This window comes from Topomyia yanbarensis, chromosome 2 (genome assembly GCF_030247195.1).
Source record: "Topomyia yanbarensis strain Yona2022 chromosome 2, ASM3024719v1, whole genome shotgun sequence".
NCBI classification, from domain to species: Eukaryota; Metazoa; Arthropoda; class Insecta; order Diptera; family Culicidae; genus Topomyia; species Topomyia yanbarensis.
Window position 1 is genome coordinate 158529651 of NC_080671.1, and position 19732 is coordinate 158549382.

At 41.7% G+C, this 19732-nt stretch overlaps 1 protein-coding gene across 1 annotated transcript; it reads right to left on the bottom strand.

Moving 5' to 3' along the window:
- Positions 1 to 1112: 1112 nt before the first annotated feature.
- LOC131679857 (uncharacterized) lies at positions 1113 to 18368 on the bottom strand. Its single transcript, XM_058960607.1, has 3 exons — positions 16616 to 18368; positions 13026 to 16574; positions 1113 to 1255 (listed from the first exon to the last, which is right to left on the bottom strand). Exons 1-3 carry the CDS (start codon positions 18366 to 18368, stop codon positions 1113 to 1115), a joined length of 5445 nt encoding a protein of 1814 aa, XP_058816590.1.
- Positions 18369 to 19732: the final 1364 nt, after the last annotated feature.

Genomic DNA, 19732 nt, shown 5'->3' on the forward strand with positions numbered 1-19732 from the left:
TTTTAACAAACAAGTATGCTAAAGAGTGCCAAACAAGGCAACTGTGAACACAGTCCCACCAGATTCATGTCCAAAATTGAGGAACGCAAATCCCGGCGGCGAATCAGTCTCAATCAGGTTTCCATTGTCTAATAATTTGAGTACTGTCGGAGCTGTTCCTGTGCAGAGTGGATCCAATTCTAAATGTTGCCGCCAACACTATCTAGTCTCGGCTGATAGAGCAAAACGGGGTCAGACAGCCACTGGGATGAGGCCGTCAATTGTTGTTCATAAGAGAAGTATTTGTTCAAACCACTCACCCGTCGATTAGGTTAGTTTACTAAATGGCCCATTCCACTAAATAATGGTTCGGAATAGTGAAAACATTTTGAAAAAAAAATTAATTAATTAAAAAAATCGATAGTAGAAAGATCAATTTTCGATGGTAGAGAGATGTTTTTAAAAGAAAATCGCGTCGCTCCAAATGAGAATTTTGAAAAAAATTGGATTTTTCTAGGATAAAAGATGGATTTTGAAAAAGTTGCATCGACATCGCCCATTCCAAGTCCGACAGCGTAATTCCAAAAACTTTGGGTTATTTTCAAGGATGTTAGATCGTAATTTTCAAGATATTGAATTTTAAGATGTGTTTTATAAACCTTTCGTCAGTCTAAATCAAGATTGTCTACGTTTCTTATGAGTAGCTGTAATTTGAATAATTCTTCAAAATATCTTAATTTAGCAAATTATAATTTTTTTAATATAACCCCCATAATATTTTGATTTGATAGAGAGAATGCATATACTTCTCTTTCGCTTCGCCAATGAGATGATATAATGTATGCAATCAAGGCCGGTGACTGCGGCAATTTTCCAAACTGCACGCACCGCGCATTTTAATATGTTTCGAAGAGAGTGCGTCCGGCAAGGTCAGTACGTGTACGAATCGCTTCGAGAGATTTATTCGAAATTGCCCGAACGTGGCGCTTAAGTTCAGCGGGATTAAATACCTATACTAAACGCAAGCAAGGATTTTGTGGCTCTTTACTGCGACACCCGCGTGTGCCAGTTTCGCATAAATCAGAGATGTAGATTTGGGAATTTAATTTGCGCTTGTTTCGGTGCACCGTTCACTATTTGGTCTGCCATTTGTCGTCGTCGTCGTCCTCGGTGCTTAGAACGCTGCCGGTGATATGTACGATGAAGGATTTTGCCAAACCGGTTATTGGAAATCGCACTTCGTGAGTATGTAATGGATTGTTGGGATTGAAATGCGCTGCGAAATGAACGGGATGAAATTGATCTGTGATTTGGAAAGGATATATGTAGCACGCTCCCAACGGTTTCATAATTGATTAGCGGGAAAATACTCGCCTGCACTCACTTGCTTGTTATTCGATGTGGTAGAATATGGCCTTGTATATATTATAGTTAATGTCATATTCGAACACATTTCGATATGATAAATTGCTGCAAGATGCAAAAAATGAGTTTCGTTTATGATTACCTGCACTGCTTTTGCGCGTCGTACAGTAATTATGTGCATTTATTAAATGATGATTATATCAGTATACTGAAAATGCTGTGCTACGTTCTAAAAACTGCTAACTAACTAATGAAAAATTTAAATCAGCGGTGATAAATCCACATTTAAGAATTATCAGCCTTCATCAAGGTATCAATTCAGCACTGGTTGGCAATTTACCATAATTGACTCACATAACCGAAGAGTGCTTTGTTTTGGCAAAGCCTAATACGCATTACTGTTCTGTGTCGTACACAGTAAGCTATTTTTGATTTTTGAAATCTTTTTGCCTTTCTCATATAGAAAGGTTATGCAATCACTCTGAAAAACGTCAACCTAATCCCGGCCCGGAGGGCCGAGTGTCATATCCCATTCGACTCAGTTCGTCGAGATCGGAAAAAGTCTGTATGTGTGTGTGTATGTGTGTATGTATGTGTGTGTATGTGTGTGTATGTGTGTGTATGTGTGTGTATGTGTGTGTGTATGTATGTGCGTATGTGTCAAATAATGTCACTCATTTTTCTCAGAGATGGCTGGACCGATTTGCCCAAACTTAGTCTCAAATGAAAGGTGCAACCTTCCCATCGGCTGCTATTGAATTTTGGATCGATCGGAATTCTGGTTCCGGAATTACGGGTTTCAGAGTGCGGCCACACAGAAATTTCACATAAAAACTATAGGAAAAATTAAAAATAGAATTTTTATTTTTGATGCCAAATGTATTCAAGGTGCATAAAACGTCGAGATTTGATGCAAACACGAAAAAAATTTGACGAAGATTCACTTTTTTGGATTTTGCACATTTTTGCTTTTCTCATATAGAAAGGTTATGCAATCACTCTGAAAAACGTCAACCTAATTTTTTTTTCGACTCGCATAAGGTTTCTGGATTTTAACAGGGGTGTAGTTGATGGTTTACGGAGAAAGGTTACACCCCCCCTCTACTGTTCACTCCCCTCCTTTAAAAATATCCTTAAATCACCCCTCAGACCACCACCTCATACCCCTCCCTTTCAACCCCATCATCTTTAAACCTCCACTATATTACAAGGCATACCAATTTAAGCTGGGGAGTCGTTCGTTCATGGGACTTTCGCCCTCCTCACATACCCATCCCCGCATGACAAAATGAGTTAGCAAGCAGATAACATTGATCTAATGCTGATTAGGCTAATGGAGTATGATATTTTTTTGTTTCAAGTGTTTCACCGTCGACACGTAGCTCATCAAGTTCGTGGCTGGCATGCCATTGTGTATAAGTGCAAAGTGTACTAAGAATGTAATGGACATTTCCACAATTATGTTGAACATAAAAAGCCTCCGTGCCATAGTTTAGAGAAATGAGAAAGGCACAATTGCACCGCTAGGTGGATTAAAGCAGGTTTTTTTCAGTTTATCCAGGTTTGATATTTCACTCCTTCGCCTATCCGGAAAGAATTTAAAGGCACCAACCACTCTCGCTGTGGAACATAATCAGAACGAGCATTGTTCTCTTCCACAGCTAACAGAGGAAGGACAGTGCAGTCAACGTACGCCTGGGATGAACACTGCCATATCTTCATTATCACATTAGCTAGCGAAGTTTCAACAAAGGAGCAAAGTGCACCTCCTTAGTAAGGATGAGCGAAACTTTATTTTTATCGCTAATTGTCGGAACGAAACGAAATTTTTCGCAAAGTTTGCGAAACGAAATGTTAAGGAAAATTTCGTTAAAATTCGCAAATTTCGCCGAAACTTTTAGAAATTTATCAATATTCAATTAATTTTAGCGTTGTATAACTGTTTCATGGTTAAATCGTTTTTACCCAAAAATAATAACTTGCGATAACTGGACAGATTCCGATAATTGATCGGAGCAACGATTTACCTGATATGGCATGCACATGGTGCACTAATGAAAAATTTATTCAAAGTACAGCTTATTCATTTTATACAATTATATCACAGAGAAAAGCCGGCCGTCTCGAGCGATAACGGCCTATTCAAAGGTCTGCATAAGGTTGACTAATTTTCCTTAAAAAAGGCGTTTTCGAGTTTTTTTTAAAGCTTTGGATGGTCTTTGCATTTATGATCTACCCTTTCCAAAAATGTGTGACGTGGGTAGATCAAATATAAATTTATTAAGGTTTCATGCGACTAAGCTGTAACAAGTATAATTTTTGACCATTCTTAATTTTTTATTTCGACTGTGGTCGCTTGTAACTATACATGTGATTTTATATTATTGGGAAGAGAACGTGCTTTGAACAGTTTATTGATTGTATTGATCGGACAATTTTCACACGAAATAATGACCAATACCAAAGATAGAATGAAATTGGATATTACGGAATAATTCTGTTTTTTTTTTTGCTCAGTGACCTAAAATGGGCCTAGAACAGATTTAATTAATGAAATATTTTTGCTGTCTTATAATTTCTGGGGATGCTCTATTTCAAACCATATCTATTTATGCTAAGAAATTTCATTTTGCGCATTTGGAGTTATGATGTACGGTAAAGGTAGATTTTTCGAATTTATCGTTTATAATCTAACAATTATTAACCGAAAACGAATACTTGTTCCGTCATTAAATTTAGGTTGAGGAACATGAGTCTCAAACAAGGCTTAGATCGGGGCGGGCATAACGTAGTTGGCCTTGTACGCAACTCACCTGTTTTCGTGTCTCAACTCCGCACATAGGGTTAGAACTTTCTCTGACCCGTAAAAGAGGCAAATGCACGAAAAAAAATTATTCCCGAAATCAAAGTGCCAAAAGTGCCATGAATTCTGGAACAATGACGTTTTTACGTTACGAAAACAGGACCATGACCAAAAATCGTGACTTTCATAATTATGTTCAATTACCCTTCAGTAACGCCCGCATAACGCTTTCATTAGTGAAAATATTTGATTTTTTTTTGTGAACTTCAGTCACGGTTTCCGCCAAAAACTAGTTCACAACTTTATGAACATTATTCATAAAACCAAAGGTTTTTTCATAGTTATAGGAACAATAGTTCACAAAATCAAAATATTGTGGCCATTTTTTCGTGAACTATTTCACGAAATTCGAAATTTTATTCATGAATCCATTCAATCCTCGAGAACTAATTCATGATCCCTAGTATATTATTCATGATCCAATATCCGTGCTCGTGAAATGGTTCACAAGATCATCAAATATTATTCATGCATTCGTGAATTCGTTCATGATTTCTAATATATTAGTTACGATCCAATATCCGTGCTCGTGATAGTTCACGAAATCATGAAATATTATTCATGTATTCGTGAACTGGTTCATGGTTCCTAGTACATGATTTACGATCTATCTAGTATTTATGGGCGTGCTTGTGATATTTAGAAGATATCCCTAATAGATTGCAAATGAAGATTTCGACTGTTACGGTGTATATAAGATTTCTTTTAACGGCTTTGTCAGTCTTTTGATAAATAATGGAACGAATTTTGACATTATAAACTAGTTTCCCCTGAAGATGATGCCAAAAAGCATCGAAACGTCGCACAAATATTAAAATTCATTCCATTATTTATGAAAAGACTGACAAAGCCGTTAAAAGAAATCTGATATCCCTAATCATTTACAATTTCAAGCAACATGGTAATGAAATTTTTATCACAAAAGTTTGAGTATTATTCCTGGAATCATTTTTGTTCCATGCACTTTTTTATGAAATACCCAGCTGCTAACGACCAGTAATAGGTACGAGCAGTAGATATAAAAAAACTAGAAGAACCTCGAACATCGTTATTTATTTGATGAGGTTCATTGTGATGTCCGGACAGAAAACAAAAACTGCGCTGAGAGCCCAAAATAGTATGCGTGATATAGTTCACAGAATCAGATATCGCGAATGAGTCTAATTTTAATGATCCAGTTCATATTGTCACGTTATTCCGAGTAAAAAAACCATTAGTAACCAAAAAGTAATAGATCACGATAAGGCTAAGAGAGTTTACGAATACCATGATAAAACTGCTGATATCATGAACATTAGTTACACTACTCTTTGAAAGTAAAGTCTAAAATAAAATAACATGAACAGAAATTACTAAAATCGTGTTTAAGATCTTGAAATCATGAACACAAATCACACAACTAGTAACAAAAATATCTAAAATCGTGACCAAGATCCTGAAATCATGAACGTGAACTGATCTATTCATCACTAAAATATCACGATAACATGAACAGAAATTACAAAAATCGCGACTAAAATCCTGAAATCATGAACTTAAATCACACAACTCGTGACGAAAATATTTAAATTCGTGACAAAGATCCTGAAATCGTGAACATGAAACACTCTACTCATGACTAAAATATCACGATAATGTGAATGGAAATTACGAACATCGCGACTAAGATCTTGAAATCATGAACTTTAATCCCGCTAACATCATGAGTATTCACAAGAATCGCAAATAAGCTCTTGAAATCATGAACAACGTTTGACTGTCGACTGTTTATTCCCAAATCATCAACAAGAATAACAACAAAAACTAAACATGTCCAGAGAACAACAACAGTAATCCAACCAACCATTCTAATGTAACGCTATGTATATATTATTTTAGAAAACACAAATAGTTTCATGAATACGAGGTTTATTATTCATAATTTCAGGAACTTTGTCACGGTCTTCGTAAATCGTTCAGTTCACGAAATCGTGACCTTTTGTTCACACATTTATGAACGGATTTTTTTCCGTGTGACTAAGGTTTTAACTTCTATAATCTAAACAAAAAAGGCTTAGATGTAACAGTTCAGAAATCGCTAAAATGCAAACTAAATGAGTTATAATTTTGTTTTGCTAGATTGCTTCTGTGGTCCAATAAGCCTTAGGCTAACTCGAAAAGAGATAATTTCTCTAATAATCTACATGGCTTTTCCTGACTATTTTTACAAATATGCAGTCACACATTTTTTAAAAATGTGTTTAATCTCCGATCGTTTACCATAAGCTAAAAACATTTTTCATAATTGGACTCATTCAGCTATACAAAAGTATAAAAAAAAACCTTATATCAAAAGATTTTTGAAATTTTTTGCAAAAGTTCGCAAATGTTTTCGTCAAAATAGAATTTCGTGGTGCGAACAACATCTACTATTACAATTTTGTTTCGTATCGTATCGTTAAGAGAATACGGAAGAGTTATTCGTTTCGATTCGTACCGCATAGACGAGAATCGCGTTTCGCCCACCCTTACTCCTTAGCCAACCGTTAATACAGCTGCAGGTGCAGTTAACGGCAACACCGGCAGAATTCATTTCATGTTGACCCAACTGGTTGGATAAGACCAAACCAGCAGCTCCAGATAAGTAACGGTATTAGTGGTCGGTGAGATTGAAGAAAGTTAAATTTTACTCTATTTTGATCGACTTAGTGTAAATTGCAATTTTAATTGTAGCAAACAGGCAAACATATTTTGCCTGAAGTTGTAATAAAGTTGATTTGTTTTTCATTATCTTTGATTTGTGTACGGAGTCCGAAATACTTGGCCACCTTTAAACGACGGGTCAGACAGACAAAAAAATCGGAAACCAAGAGGTGATATAGGCCCTATAGGCACTTTTTAAATAGATTTCAAAGGATCAAATAAATTTTTATCCAGATCAAGAGAAAAGGACGTAAAACTCAGAGGCCGAGAGCTCGTCCCCGAAACCCGAAAACACCGGATTCAACCGATGGGTTACAAGACTATAACGCTTGCTCTAAAATAATTTCGCATGTGTTGGGAAATTGGCAGCTTTCAAATGAACATGAACCGTCTCTATCCGATCATAAATATATATTTTTCGATCATTTTGATGTCACCCTCAATTAGATAGCAAATCGTAATCCTAAATCTACAAACTGGGACCTCTTTCTGAAAATCTGGATGACTAAATTTCATCGATATTTTCCAACAATTAGTCAACTAGACGACTTGGATGACGTAGTGGATACGACGAACTCATTCATAGTATCCTCCTACGAAGAAGCTTGAAAGAATGAAGAAGGGTATGAGGACAGCTTGGAACCGGCGCCAACGTGATGTCTCCAGGGCTCTCAGCACGTTGTGCATATAAGAAATGTCTTAGATCTGCAGAGCGGGCTGGCTGGCAAAACCTATGCACTAAGGACTCTAGCCTAAACGAGGCTAACAGGTTAAAAAAAAAATCACTCGAAATCGAATGATTTTCAGATGAACTCCTTACCAGCGATGGTGTTTATGCGATGAACGAAAAAAGATGTCCTTAATTGTCTCTTCGACGCACACTACAAGGTTCTATCGGTGCGGAACTGAACAATGTTCACAGATCTCATTCTGGTGATTCGGACTCGTGGGCTCTAGCACGCATATTGGTTACCACTGGATCGGTCAAGTGGACAGTTGACAGCTTTTCTCCATACAAATCACCCGGAAAAGATGGAACACTTCCCGTGCTACTGCAAAAGGAATTTTAAATACTCAAAAAAAAAGTGTTAGATTTATTCCTAAAGTGAAGCGCCCAAGCTATGACGAAGCGAAGAGTTTTGGGCACATCAACTTAAGTTCTTCTGAAAGCTTTTGAACGGTGTATCGATCATCAAACCAGGCACGTTGAATATCCTCTGCACAACATACAACATGCATATCAGTGTGGGAAATCCACGATCACTCTGCTTCACGATGTTGTTTACAACATTGAGAAAGCCTTCTCGCTCAAACTATCTAGCTTGGGTGTATTCCTAGGTATTGAGGGAGTTTTTAACAATGTGACCTTCCAGTCTATCCTGGAAGCGACGCGCGGTCATGGTGTATCTGCATGTATCTCGGGTTGCGTTAATGCAATGCTTAGTAACCGCATTCTTTGCTCGTCACTCGCAGACAGGCAGAGATACGGAAGTTGAGTATTTGCGGTTGTCCTCAGGATGGCGTTCTGTTACCTTTGTAATGGAATCTGGTTGCCGACGGCTTGTTTAAGGAACTTAATGAGCTTGGATTTCTTACCTACGGATTTGCTGACGATTTCCAAACACTAATTACTGGACTTGTATAGCAACAATCGTTGATATAATGCAACAAGCATTAAGAGCTGTCGAACAGTGGTGTCGGCACGATCTTCAGGAAGTCCGTCCAGCTTCTTAGCTTCGCCGACGACATTGACATAATGGCTCGGAACTTTAAGCCGATGTCGGAAACGTACACCAGACTGAAAGCTGAAGCCACCAGGATTGGACTTGCCATCAACGTTTCACTGTTTCAATGTGAACCGACCATCCCGAGTTCGGATTGACGGTGACGAAATCGAGATGGTCGACGAATTCGTGTATTTAGGCTCACTGGTAACCGCTGACAATGATACCAGCAGAGAAATTCAGAGACGGATCCTGGCGGGAAATGGTGCCTACTTTGAACTCCGGAGGACGCTCCGGTCGAACAAAATTCGCCGCCGCACGAAGTTGATTATCTACAAGTCGCTGATTAGACCGGTGGTCCTCTACGGCCACGAGACCTGGATAATGCTCGTGGAGGATCAACGTGCCCTCGGAGTTTTCGAACGAAAGGTGTTACGTACCATCTATGGTTGCGTGCAGATGGAAGACGGAACGTGACGCTGGCGAAGGAACCATGAGTTGCATCAGCTGCTGGAAGAACCATCCATCGCGCATACCGCAAATATAGGACGTTTGCGGTGGGCTGGACACGTCGTAAGAATGTCAGACGACGACCCGGTGAAAATGATTCTTGAGGGCGACGCTACAGAAACAAGAAGACGGGGCGGACAGCGAGCACAGTGGATCGACCAGATAGAGGACGACCCTTCGAAGACTGCGAGGATGGCGACAAGAAGCAATGGACCGATTGGAGTGGAGACGGCTTCTGCATACAGCAAGAGACAAAAAGGCTCTAGCCTGAAGGGTAAGGTAAGATAAATAAGAACAGTAGTGTCGACAAGTCAAATTATCAGTTCACCCTAACAAAACTTCAAAAGTGTTTTTCACGAAGAAGCGAATAACAACCGGGGTTCATCCTTTGCAGTTCTTTGAATCTGAGCTATACTGTGTGCAGATCAAGTCAAATACGTTGAAGCATGCATGGCCTTCGAGCAGTGCGGACGAGCTTTTGGAAAACCCTGGGGTCTCAGACCTTAATACATCTTTTGGATTTACACGACAATTGTACGTCCAATACTGTCATATGGATGCCTTGCGTGGTGGCAGAGGGAGAGGTGATGACTGTTCGGTTAAAACTAATCTATTTGGAAAGAATGGCGCTCATGGCGTTGACTGGTGCTTTGACCACGACTCCGACTGCTGCTCTTGAGGCACTTCTAAATTTCAAACCATTACACATACACCTCAAACAAGAAGCACTATCATGTGCATACGGACTGCAGATTACTGGGCTTTGGAACAGTTACCATGTTGATCTTGTTACCAGTCATACACGATTGTGGTCACAAATGGTTACATGGGGTGAAGATATTTTTGCTCCCGGCGATATTACACTCACACGTAGTCCATATGAAAATTCCCTCTCGAGAGGAGTGGTTGTCTGGCTATGTGGAGAGACAACACCAAACACAAGTGGTTTGTTACACTGCCGGTTCTCTGATGGAGGGACGTGCGGGTGCTGGTGTCTACTGTCGTGAAATGAGATTGGGACAATCTCACTCACTAGGTAGATACTGTACTGTATTCCAAGCAGAAATCTTCGCGATTATGTGCGGGGTACAATCGGTCCTTCAACAGAGCTTGTCCGGCAAAGTTATAAACTTCTGCTCCAATAGTCAGGCTGCAATTAAGGCCCTTGGCCCAAAAAAATCGCGGTCCAAGCTAGTGATCGCGTGCCGAAACCAAATCGAAGAACTAAGCATTATCAACACTATCTACCCTGTCTGTGCACAGACATTCCGGTATTACTGGAAATGAATAGGCTGACAAATTAGCCAGGACAGGTTCAGCAATTGACTTCGTTGGTCCTGAGCCCACCCTGCCAATTTTAACAAGTTGGATAAGGGAAATAATACGGCCCTCGGCTTCTTCCGAGCAATTATTGGTAAAAATCTACAAACTTGTCGCCAATCAAACGCGTTTCTAGAACAACCGTGCCCAGTGATTTCGAAAAATCTCCTACCTTTTTCGAAGCTCCACTGCGGCATGCTGACTAGGGCTTTAGCCGGCCACTGCAAACACCATTGTCACATGGCAACTATTCAACGCTTTGAGTCTTTTTCATGTGATCTTTGTGAATCCGACTACGGAACCTCATATCATCTGATATGCCCAGCAGTAGCGCAATAGCGATTTCGAGTTTTCAGTCGTTCTGACATAGACGACACCATGTTTAGACGACTGAAACTCAGAGACAGTTCCTTATACAATGTGGTAATGAGCTTTAGGCTTACTTACAAGTGAGTTAAAATAATTGTGAGTTTAACTTAGCTGCTGTTTGCTTTTTTGTTTCTGTGCTGTTATTTTTCCCACCCTTTCAATTCTACTTCCTTCTTCTTCCTTCTCCTTTCCTTCCGCTCAGGAAATGTTGAATAGACACGGCAAGGCACAAATCCCCGACTACATACGGAGAACGTGCCATTTGAGCCAATATATTCTGATTCCTGATTTCTGATTAACGAAAACAACCGCATAGAATATTTTTGTTTAACTAAATTTATTTTAGTATACATTTTGTGAATATTAATATTATTTGTAGCATTGGAAATAAAACGGTTAGGATACCCCAACACAAGGACAACTTGACAGACAGATAACGGGTGTTCAACAAAACATGAGAATGATTTCAATACTTTTCTGTAATTAAAGTACAAGAGCGTTTTCTCTACAAGAGAATTGCTCTCTGGACTCCCTATAAATAGGTGGCATGTTTCTTTTCACTCGGGTACTTTCAGTTCAATCAAAGATGGCATCGAAACAGCAAGCACTCCGCATGGTTGTACGGTTTTACGAAACGTATGGTCATCTTGGAAAAAAGTTTACGGTAGACCACTGTTGAGACGAAAACGACGTGAGTACATTTTACCGGATCCTGGCATCCCTGAGCGTGGAGCGGAAGGCCGGTAGCGGCCGTCCGGCGAAGATAATGGCAAAGAAGAAGAAGGAAGCGTTGCAAAAGCTGTTCGACAACAAGGACGGAACGAGTTTGCGTGACGCCGGCCGAAAATATCACTGCTTGATTCACCAAACCCTCAAGATGGAGGACATCATCTGTCGGAAGAAGACTCGGTCCCCCGAGTACACGGACGAGCAGATAGTGATAGTGAAATCGTAGTGACGGTGGATAACGAAGAACTACCGAGGGACGTCGTTCGTGCTGGACGGTGAAAGATACTTTCCGCTCTCGAAGACCCACATTCCAGGAAATAACAGCTACTATTCCAGCGACAAGTCTGCCACACCCCCCGAAGTAAAATATAAGTTTAAACAGAAATTTGAAAAAAAGTTATTGGCGATGTACAGAAGACATTTCAAAGCCGTGATTCGTGCCGTGCGGTCTGGCCATCAAGATACAAGTATACTAGGAGGAGTGTCTTGAGAAAATTCTTTTGTCGTTTTTAAAGGAGCATGGGATGCTAAGTACGTCATCTGGCCGGACAAGGCATCGTCCCATTACTCCAAGAAGACGCTGGCATATCTTGAGCAGAAAAAAGAAACCGTACGTTCCGAAAGAAAGGAACCCGACCAACGTGCCCGAGTGCCGTCCTATTGGGGATTTTTTCGGCTCCCTCAGTGGCCTAGTGTACAAAAATAATTGGCGGGCCAAGGATACGAAGCAGTTGACCATCAGGATTCGGAATAGTATCCGGAAGATGGACGTCAGTGCCGTCCAGCGCTTTTGTGAGAGCATTCTTTAAGAATAATCATTATGTTTTTAATAAAAAATATTGAATCCGTTGAATTTTTTTTTTTTTTGTTTTTTAACTATATTACTGAAAAAATTCTCACTTTTTATTGAACACCCGTTAGTGCTTGTTTTCTACAGGGTGTTTGGTTCATAGTTAAGAACCTCTGGAGAGATGATTGACTGTCATATTTGGAGAAAAAAATCGTTCTACACATACTTTCAAATCTCAACCGTTACTAAGTTATTGAATTTTTTGTGTTAAAAACCTTGTTGTCTTGAAATACCTCTAACTCAAAAAATATACTTTGTATTTCAAATCTTTTGGATCCATTGGATAGGTGAGAAAATTTTCCATTGAAAAATGTCCTCAAATGTTTCAGCTAATCAGGTTAAGTAACCTGGAGTTGCGAGCTACGAAAAAACGACCGAAAAATTTCAATTATCGATGGAGCGCGTTCGGATAAATATGCACACGACGGTTACCGTTCTAACGTATAATTTCAACTGATAATTGACTGCCTTCTACAGTCTCCCTTTATAGCACCCGCTTAGTGCGGTAATCAAAGTAGAAGAAAAAAACAATGCAAATTGAGATACAATGGTTGTTTACTCGAATCGAGCGAAATAAAGTTTGCTAGGACGACTGAAGGTCAAGCTGATTTTCGTGAACGGCGCTTAGATTTACTTCCGCCGTAACATAAACCGCCCACCAAATTACTGCGAGGAATTTCTGCTCCGTTCCGTCCTGGTACGTACTCATCATCTTCTAATGGGATTCTCCGAATTCTCCTGACATCACGCCGTGAAATACCGTTGGTAGTTTTAACGGCCACTACTCGAATGCGTCCGTCAGGGCCAGGAAAGGTGTCTACGACACGACCTATCGGCCATTGCTTAGCCTTTTCGTTATCGGCAATCAGCAGAACAAACTCACCGACAGTAACATTCGGTGTAGTATGCTGCCATTTTACCATACGTTGAAGCAATAGAACGTACTCATTCTGCCACCGAACTCTGAACTCCTGGGTGACTCGTTGTACATATTGCCACCTGTTCAAAGATCCGATCTGTCGCTCCAGCTGGTTGATCTCTGGAACAGCATTCAAGGTCCGACCGATGAGAAAGTGCGCTGGCGTGAGAGGTTGTGGTTCGTTGGGATCATTCGACAATGGGGTGATAGGACGAGAGTTCATACAAGCTGCTACTTGCGAGAGAACCGTACTTAACTCTTCGAACGTGAAACGAGAATCACCTCCTAGCTTGTTTAGCAAGCTCTTCGCCACCTTCACCCCTGCTTCCCACAGTCCACCGTGGTGGGGAGAACGAGCGGGAATAAATGACCACTCAATGCCTTCGTCCGCAAAATAATCTGCTATTTGGTTCTCATGTTCGATTAAATTAATCTGCTGGTATAACTCACGAAGTTTTCTAGCTGCACCCCGAAGATTAGTGGCGTTGTCAGAGTACATCTTGTTCGGCAGTCCATATCGGCAGCTGAAGCGAGTGAACGCCGCAATGAATGTGGACGTAGTGAGATCCGAAACTGCTTCTAGATGTACCGCTCGAGTTGAGAAGCAGACGAATAGTGCGATATAGCCCTTTGTAGCTACAGCACCTCGCGTTCGACGACTGACAACATTGATTGGCCCAGCGTAATCCACACCGGTGATGGAGAAAGGAGGAACTGGCTTCAGGCGGTCTGCTGGTAGCTGGCCCATCAGCTGATGAATTGGTACTGGCTTCGCTCGTACACACTCGACGCAGGATCGGCAAGTCTTGCGAGCGGCGCTGGTACCGCTAATAATCCAAAAACGCTTTCGTACAGCTGCCAATAGCGATTGGGGGCCGCAATGAAACAGCTGGTTATGCTCGTGGTGGAGAACGAGCGCAGTGAGAATTGAGCGGTGGGGCAGCAAGATCGGATGCTTCGTGTCGTAGCTGAGATCTGACAGCTGTAACCTACCGCCCACCCTGAGGAGATGTGCTTCATCCAGGAACGGTTTCAGCTGTCGAAGTGGACTGGTGTGATGCACCTCATGATGCTTCTCTAGTTGATTGATTTCCTTCGCGAATTGCAACCTCTGAACGTGTTTCACATAGAGTTGCATAGCGTTGTCGATTTCGTATGCTGTTAACCTGGCGGCTCGATACTCGCGATGTCGAAAGCGAATCATCCAGGCAGTAATACGTAAAAGATGTTGGAGTTTAGGGTAATATCTGGCCAGCATCCCGTCGAGAAAGTCGTTTTCGTAAACCACCAGATACGTCACTGCTGCAGAACGCTGTTCCCTTTCTACCTGTCGTTGTTGCTTATCGTCAAGAGCGACCGTGGGCGCGGAATTATCTATGTTTGGACAAGCATTCCAGTACGGGCCATGCCACCAGAGAGCGCTGTTGATGGTTTGCTCTGGTAGAGTACCCCGAGAGATCAGATCGGCGGGGTTGCTACGGGTGTCGATATGATTCCAGTTTACTGCAGGAAGATGCGTAGTTATTTCTGCCACACGATTTGCGACGAACGTTTTCCACCTTGAAGCACCACCCGCGATCCACGCCAGCGCCACCGTTGAGTCCGAGTACGCACGTATTTCATGAAAGGGTATGGTTAGGGCTTCCTTCACATTCGCTATTAGTCTGGACAGGATCACTGCGGCGCACAGCTCCAACCGAGGTAGTGTTGTTCGTCCATTTCCAATGGGCGCCAATTTAGATTTCGCACACAGCAGATGTGATGATGTGTTGCCGTCGTTGTCTATCGCACGAATGTAGACACACGCACCCATGGCTCGCTCGGATGCATCACTGAAGCCGTGCAGATATAATCGAGAGGCGGCTTGCGTGCCGATCACTCGTCGGGGTACCTGTAAGGAATTAAGATCGGAAAGGCTTTGCACGAATGTCAACCAAACTTGAACTAACTCACCGGGGGGAGCTTCGTCCCAGTCCACCTTCAGTTCCCAGAGCTGTTGCATGACCATTTTCGCTTTGATGACTATTGGCGCCAGAAGCCCTAATGGGTCAAAGATACTGGCGATTTGCGAAAGCATGGTCCGCTTCGTGGGCTGAAAGATCTGATTCGGTATGTTAGAGAACAGGAACTCGTCGCTGCACGGCTGCCAGTAGATGCCGAGGGCCTTGATGGTGCGGGTGTTGTTCAGTTCTATAGTTGTGTTTATTTCCCGATCAGCAGCCGGGATCGCGTTGAGGACTTCTACACTATTTGACGCCCACTTTCGGAGGTGAAAACCACCAGAAGCTAAAATTGTTGAGAGCTGCTGGCGAAGTAGAATGGCTTCCTCCTCTGAATCAGCACCTGTTAAAATGTCGTCCACATATGTGCCCCGTTCTGCCTTTTCCACTGCCTCCGTATACATCAGTCTGTGGGACTCCAACAACTGCTGCACGCATTTTGTGGCCAAATAGGAAGCACTTTTAGTTCCGTAGGTTACAGTATTTAGCCGATATTCCTTCACCGGCTCGTCGCTTGACCATCGCCACAAAATCCGTTGGAAATCACGATCATCTTGGTGCACTTCAATCATTCGATACATTTGCTTGATATCGCCGGTAATCACAATAGTAGGAATTCGAAAGCGTAGAAGAATGTTCACCAGCGAATCTTGCAAGACTGGACCAGCCATGAGAATATCGTTAAGAGATTTTCCGCTTGTAGTTTTCGCAGAAGCATCAAATACAACGCGGCATTTCGTCGTTGAGCTGGCTTCCTTTATCACACAGTGGTGGGGTAAGTAGACGACCTCTGTGGGATTTGCATGTTCCGAAATAGTCATGTGCCCAAGCTCGAGATACTCGCGGAGGAATGCATGGTACTCTTGCTTGAGGAGTGGATTCCGGTGCAGTTTCCTTTCCATGTGTTCCAGACGTCTAACAGCCATCTGTCTCGAATCGCCAAGTTGACTCGGTGGGTGCAAAAATGGCAAACGAACGGTAAATTTTCCAATGTTATTCCTAACCGTATGCATTGAGAAATGCTCCTCGCAGCGCCTTTCCTCCTCACTGATGTGAATTTTAGGTACAGCATACTCTTCTATTTCCCAAAATTTTCGCAGCTGTTGGCAAAGACCATCATCAGAGGAAGCCAACAAGCACGTCGACACCTTCAAGTTCGATAGCGGAGCGCTGTTTCGATAGCGACCGGCTACCACCCACCCTAATTTGGTGTTTTGTAATGTAGGTAGCCTATGCTGAGATTGATTTTTCCTGGCTCGAGTAACTGGAAGAAAAGTTCTATACCGAGCAAAACACTAATCTTACCGGGGCGGTTAAAAAGTGGATCAGCTAACTCAATTGAATCAGGTATGGACCATTGGTCAATATCGGCTGGTTTCGCTGGCAATGTTTTAACGATTTCTTCCAACACCATACACGGGACAGCAGTGCGATAATCCGTGCATCGAGATGCTATAACGATTTGCGCACATTTGTCGGCATGTGCAGGCATGGATGAAATTCCCTCCAGATCCATGTCTGCTTCCATTAGATCCAGGCCAAGTTCGTCGCAGAAGCTCTTACTGATGAAACTTACTTGAGATGCGGAATCCAGAACTGCGCGACATGCATGCGGTCGTCCATATTTGTCCAACACATTAATGGCTACGGTCGCGAGAAGAACATTTGACGCGTCGAGATTAGCAGTGGGATCAAGGGCCGAAATTAGCGACTGGGCGGCCGGACCATTGTTGGCATGTACGGCATACGACGTAAACGGGCTTGGTTGATGATCTGATGGCTCAAATGCGGCATGCAGAAGCGTGTGATGCAGTAGGCCACATTTTCTACAATTTCCCGATCTGCATACTTCTCCAAGGTGCTGCTTCAAGCAATTTTTGCACAGCCTTTGTCTGCTGACTGTTGACAGCCTTTCCTCGGGGCTCATGTGAATGAATTTGCCACATTGATAAAGTGGATGTGGCGATTTTGCACAAACGTTGCATACTGGCGGTGCATTTGTGGTGATGAATGCAGTTGCCCCTCTATACGATGGTTTCACAGGAGGTTTTTGGGCAGCAACGGCTCCATGTTTGGGGGGCTGCGCCGATTGTAATGCAAAACTGCGAGAATCTATGAAGTGGAGGAAACACTGCAGCGTGATGTTCGCTTCTTGCATATCAGCAACTCGTTGGTACCATAGCTGTTTGGTTTCCCGATCCAACTTCTCAATAAGGATAAATAAAAGCCATGTGTCCTGATCCTCTCGTTGCATGGCTTGGAGGACTCTAACGTCATGCAGTGAACGTAAGCCATCAGCAGACGATGATGTCAGGGCTGGCTGGCTTAGAAAGCGTTCAATATGCTTGTGAGCGATCTCGAGTGGCTTGTCGTAGCGCGATTTAAGTTTTTGTAAGGCGGGACTGTAATTTACATCCTCGATTTTCAAGTGTGAAATTAGGGATGCAGCTTCACCAGAAAGATTTGTTTTCAGGAAGTATAGTTTCTGGCTATCTTTCAGCGATGGGTTTTGATGAACCATGCTGTTGAAAAGATCAATGAATGACTGCCACTCGAGATAGTTACCACTGAACACAGGCAAGGTCATCGGGGGCAGCTTCAGGTCCGACAAGGGAGTGGGTGCGATGGCAGCTTCTGGTGATGCAGCTGTGCTGCTGGTAGCAAGAACCATACGTGTGGACATCATATTTAGAAGCTCGGCTTGCTGCTGGGCAAGTTGCGTGATCACGTCAATCTGGGACGGCGGCCGCTCCTCACGATTACTATCAGCCAATTTTATCACTTTAAGCAATTTTAACAGTCGGTTTTTTAACCGGACATAAGCTTCTTCGAATCTACACTGGCATTCAATGGCCTCTTCGTACGTTTCATCATTCGTACAAGCATCTAGAATTCTTTTATGCACTGAACAATACGCAGCCCAAATGTCATTGAGCGTATCGAGTTCCGATTGCACGTCAATTTCCTCAGCCGCTTCTGGCTGGATTTTCACCACCGTGTCATGTACGCGCTTGAGTCGCGGCTCAAGGGATTTTCGTTCGCGAATTAGTTTCTCCATTGTCGATAAAATTTCAATCACCTTTTGCTCACTGTGCCACCGGTTGGCAGAATCACGAAAGTACGTAACTGAGAAGCGAGCGAACAATTTACCGAAACTGCGAGTCTTTGCAAAATCCTTCGCAATCCGGTTCGAAGGACCATATGGAGTTGCGAGCTACGAAAAAACGACCGAAAAATTTCAATTATCGATGGAGCGCGTTCGGATAAATATGCACACGACGGTTACCGTTCTAACGTATAATTTCAACTGATAATTGACTGCCTTCTACAGTCTCCCTTTATAGCACCCGCTTAGTGCGGTAATCAAAGTAGAAGAAAAAAACAATGCAAATTGAGATACAATGGTTGTTTACTCGAATCGAGCGAAATAAAGTTTGCTAGGACGACTGAAGGTCAAGCTGATTTTCGTGAACGGCGCTTAGATTTACTTCCGCCGTAACATAACCTTTTCACAGTAATTTATTTAAAATTAAACAATTACGATTGATTTTTCATTCATTTTGCGAAAATCTTAATAGTTAACATCAGCATTTTAATAATTCAAATTTTTAGTCTTGAAGAGTTGCATAATTTGTTCCTTGACATGATACACTTATTTTTTCTTGTTTGCATGTGTTTGGGTTATTGAACTTGGATATTTTCATCTCATATTCACTTATACTAGCTCTTATTGAAAAAGTATGGCACTTATTGTACCTTTTCTTATTTTTATTCGAAAGCCAGGAAAATTTTGCTTAGAAAAAGGCATAAATGCCTTTCAGTTAAGTGAATTTAGTATTCTTTTAGAAGTTAATTAGTTTAAAGTTAGTGTTATTATTAGCATTTTCGTTATTTTCTTAAAATAGTAAATAAGAAATAGCACCATTATTATCATGGATTTAATGCATCTCAGCAAGTTCTACAATTCTTTCTTTGGTTCCATTCAATTATCTCTATTAGTTTTGAAGCAAAATCAATTTTATCATCTCGTTTCATATGCAAAAAAACGAATTCGAGTACACTACATTTGTGATGAGGTCATGCTGTGTTAACTATTAAATTCAGGGGCGGATCCAGAAAAAAATTTCGGGAGGGGTCCGAATTTTCGATTTTAAAATCAGGATTGCACAATTTGTAATATGTAATAATCTTATTTAATGGATATCAGTTTTGCAGGTCAATTTTTTTTGGAATTATTATGAAAATAATATAAAATTTAAACTCATTTAAAATTTCTCAACAAATAAAACAATTTCGGAGGGGGTCCGGACCCCCAGGACCCTCCCCCTGGATCCGCCACTGATTGAATTGCAGTGAAATGAAAAGCGATAGGGATAAAGTGTCAAATAACAAGTAGAGAATATTAAAGGGCACCAAATGAAC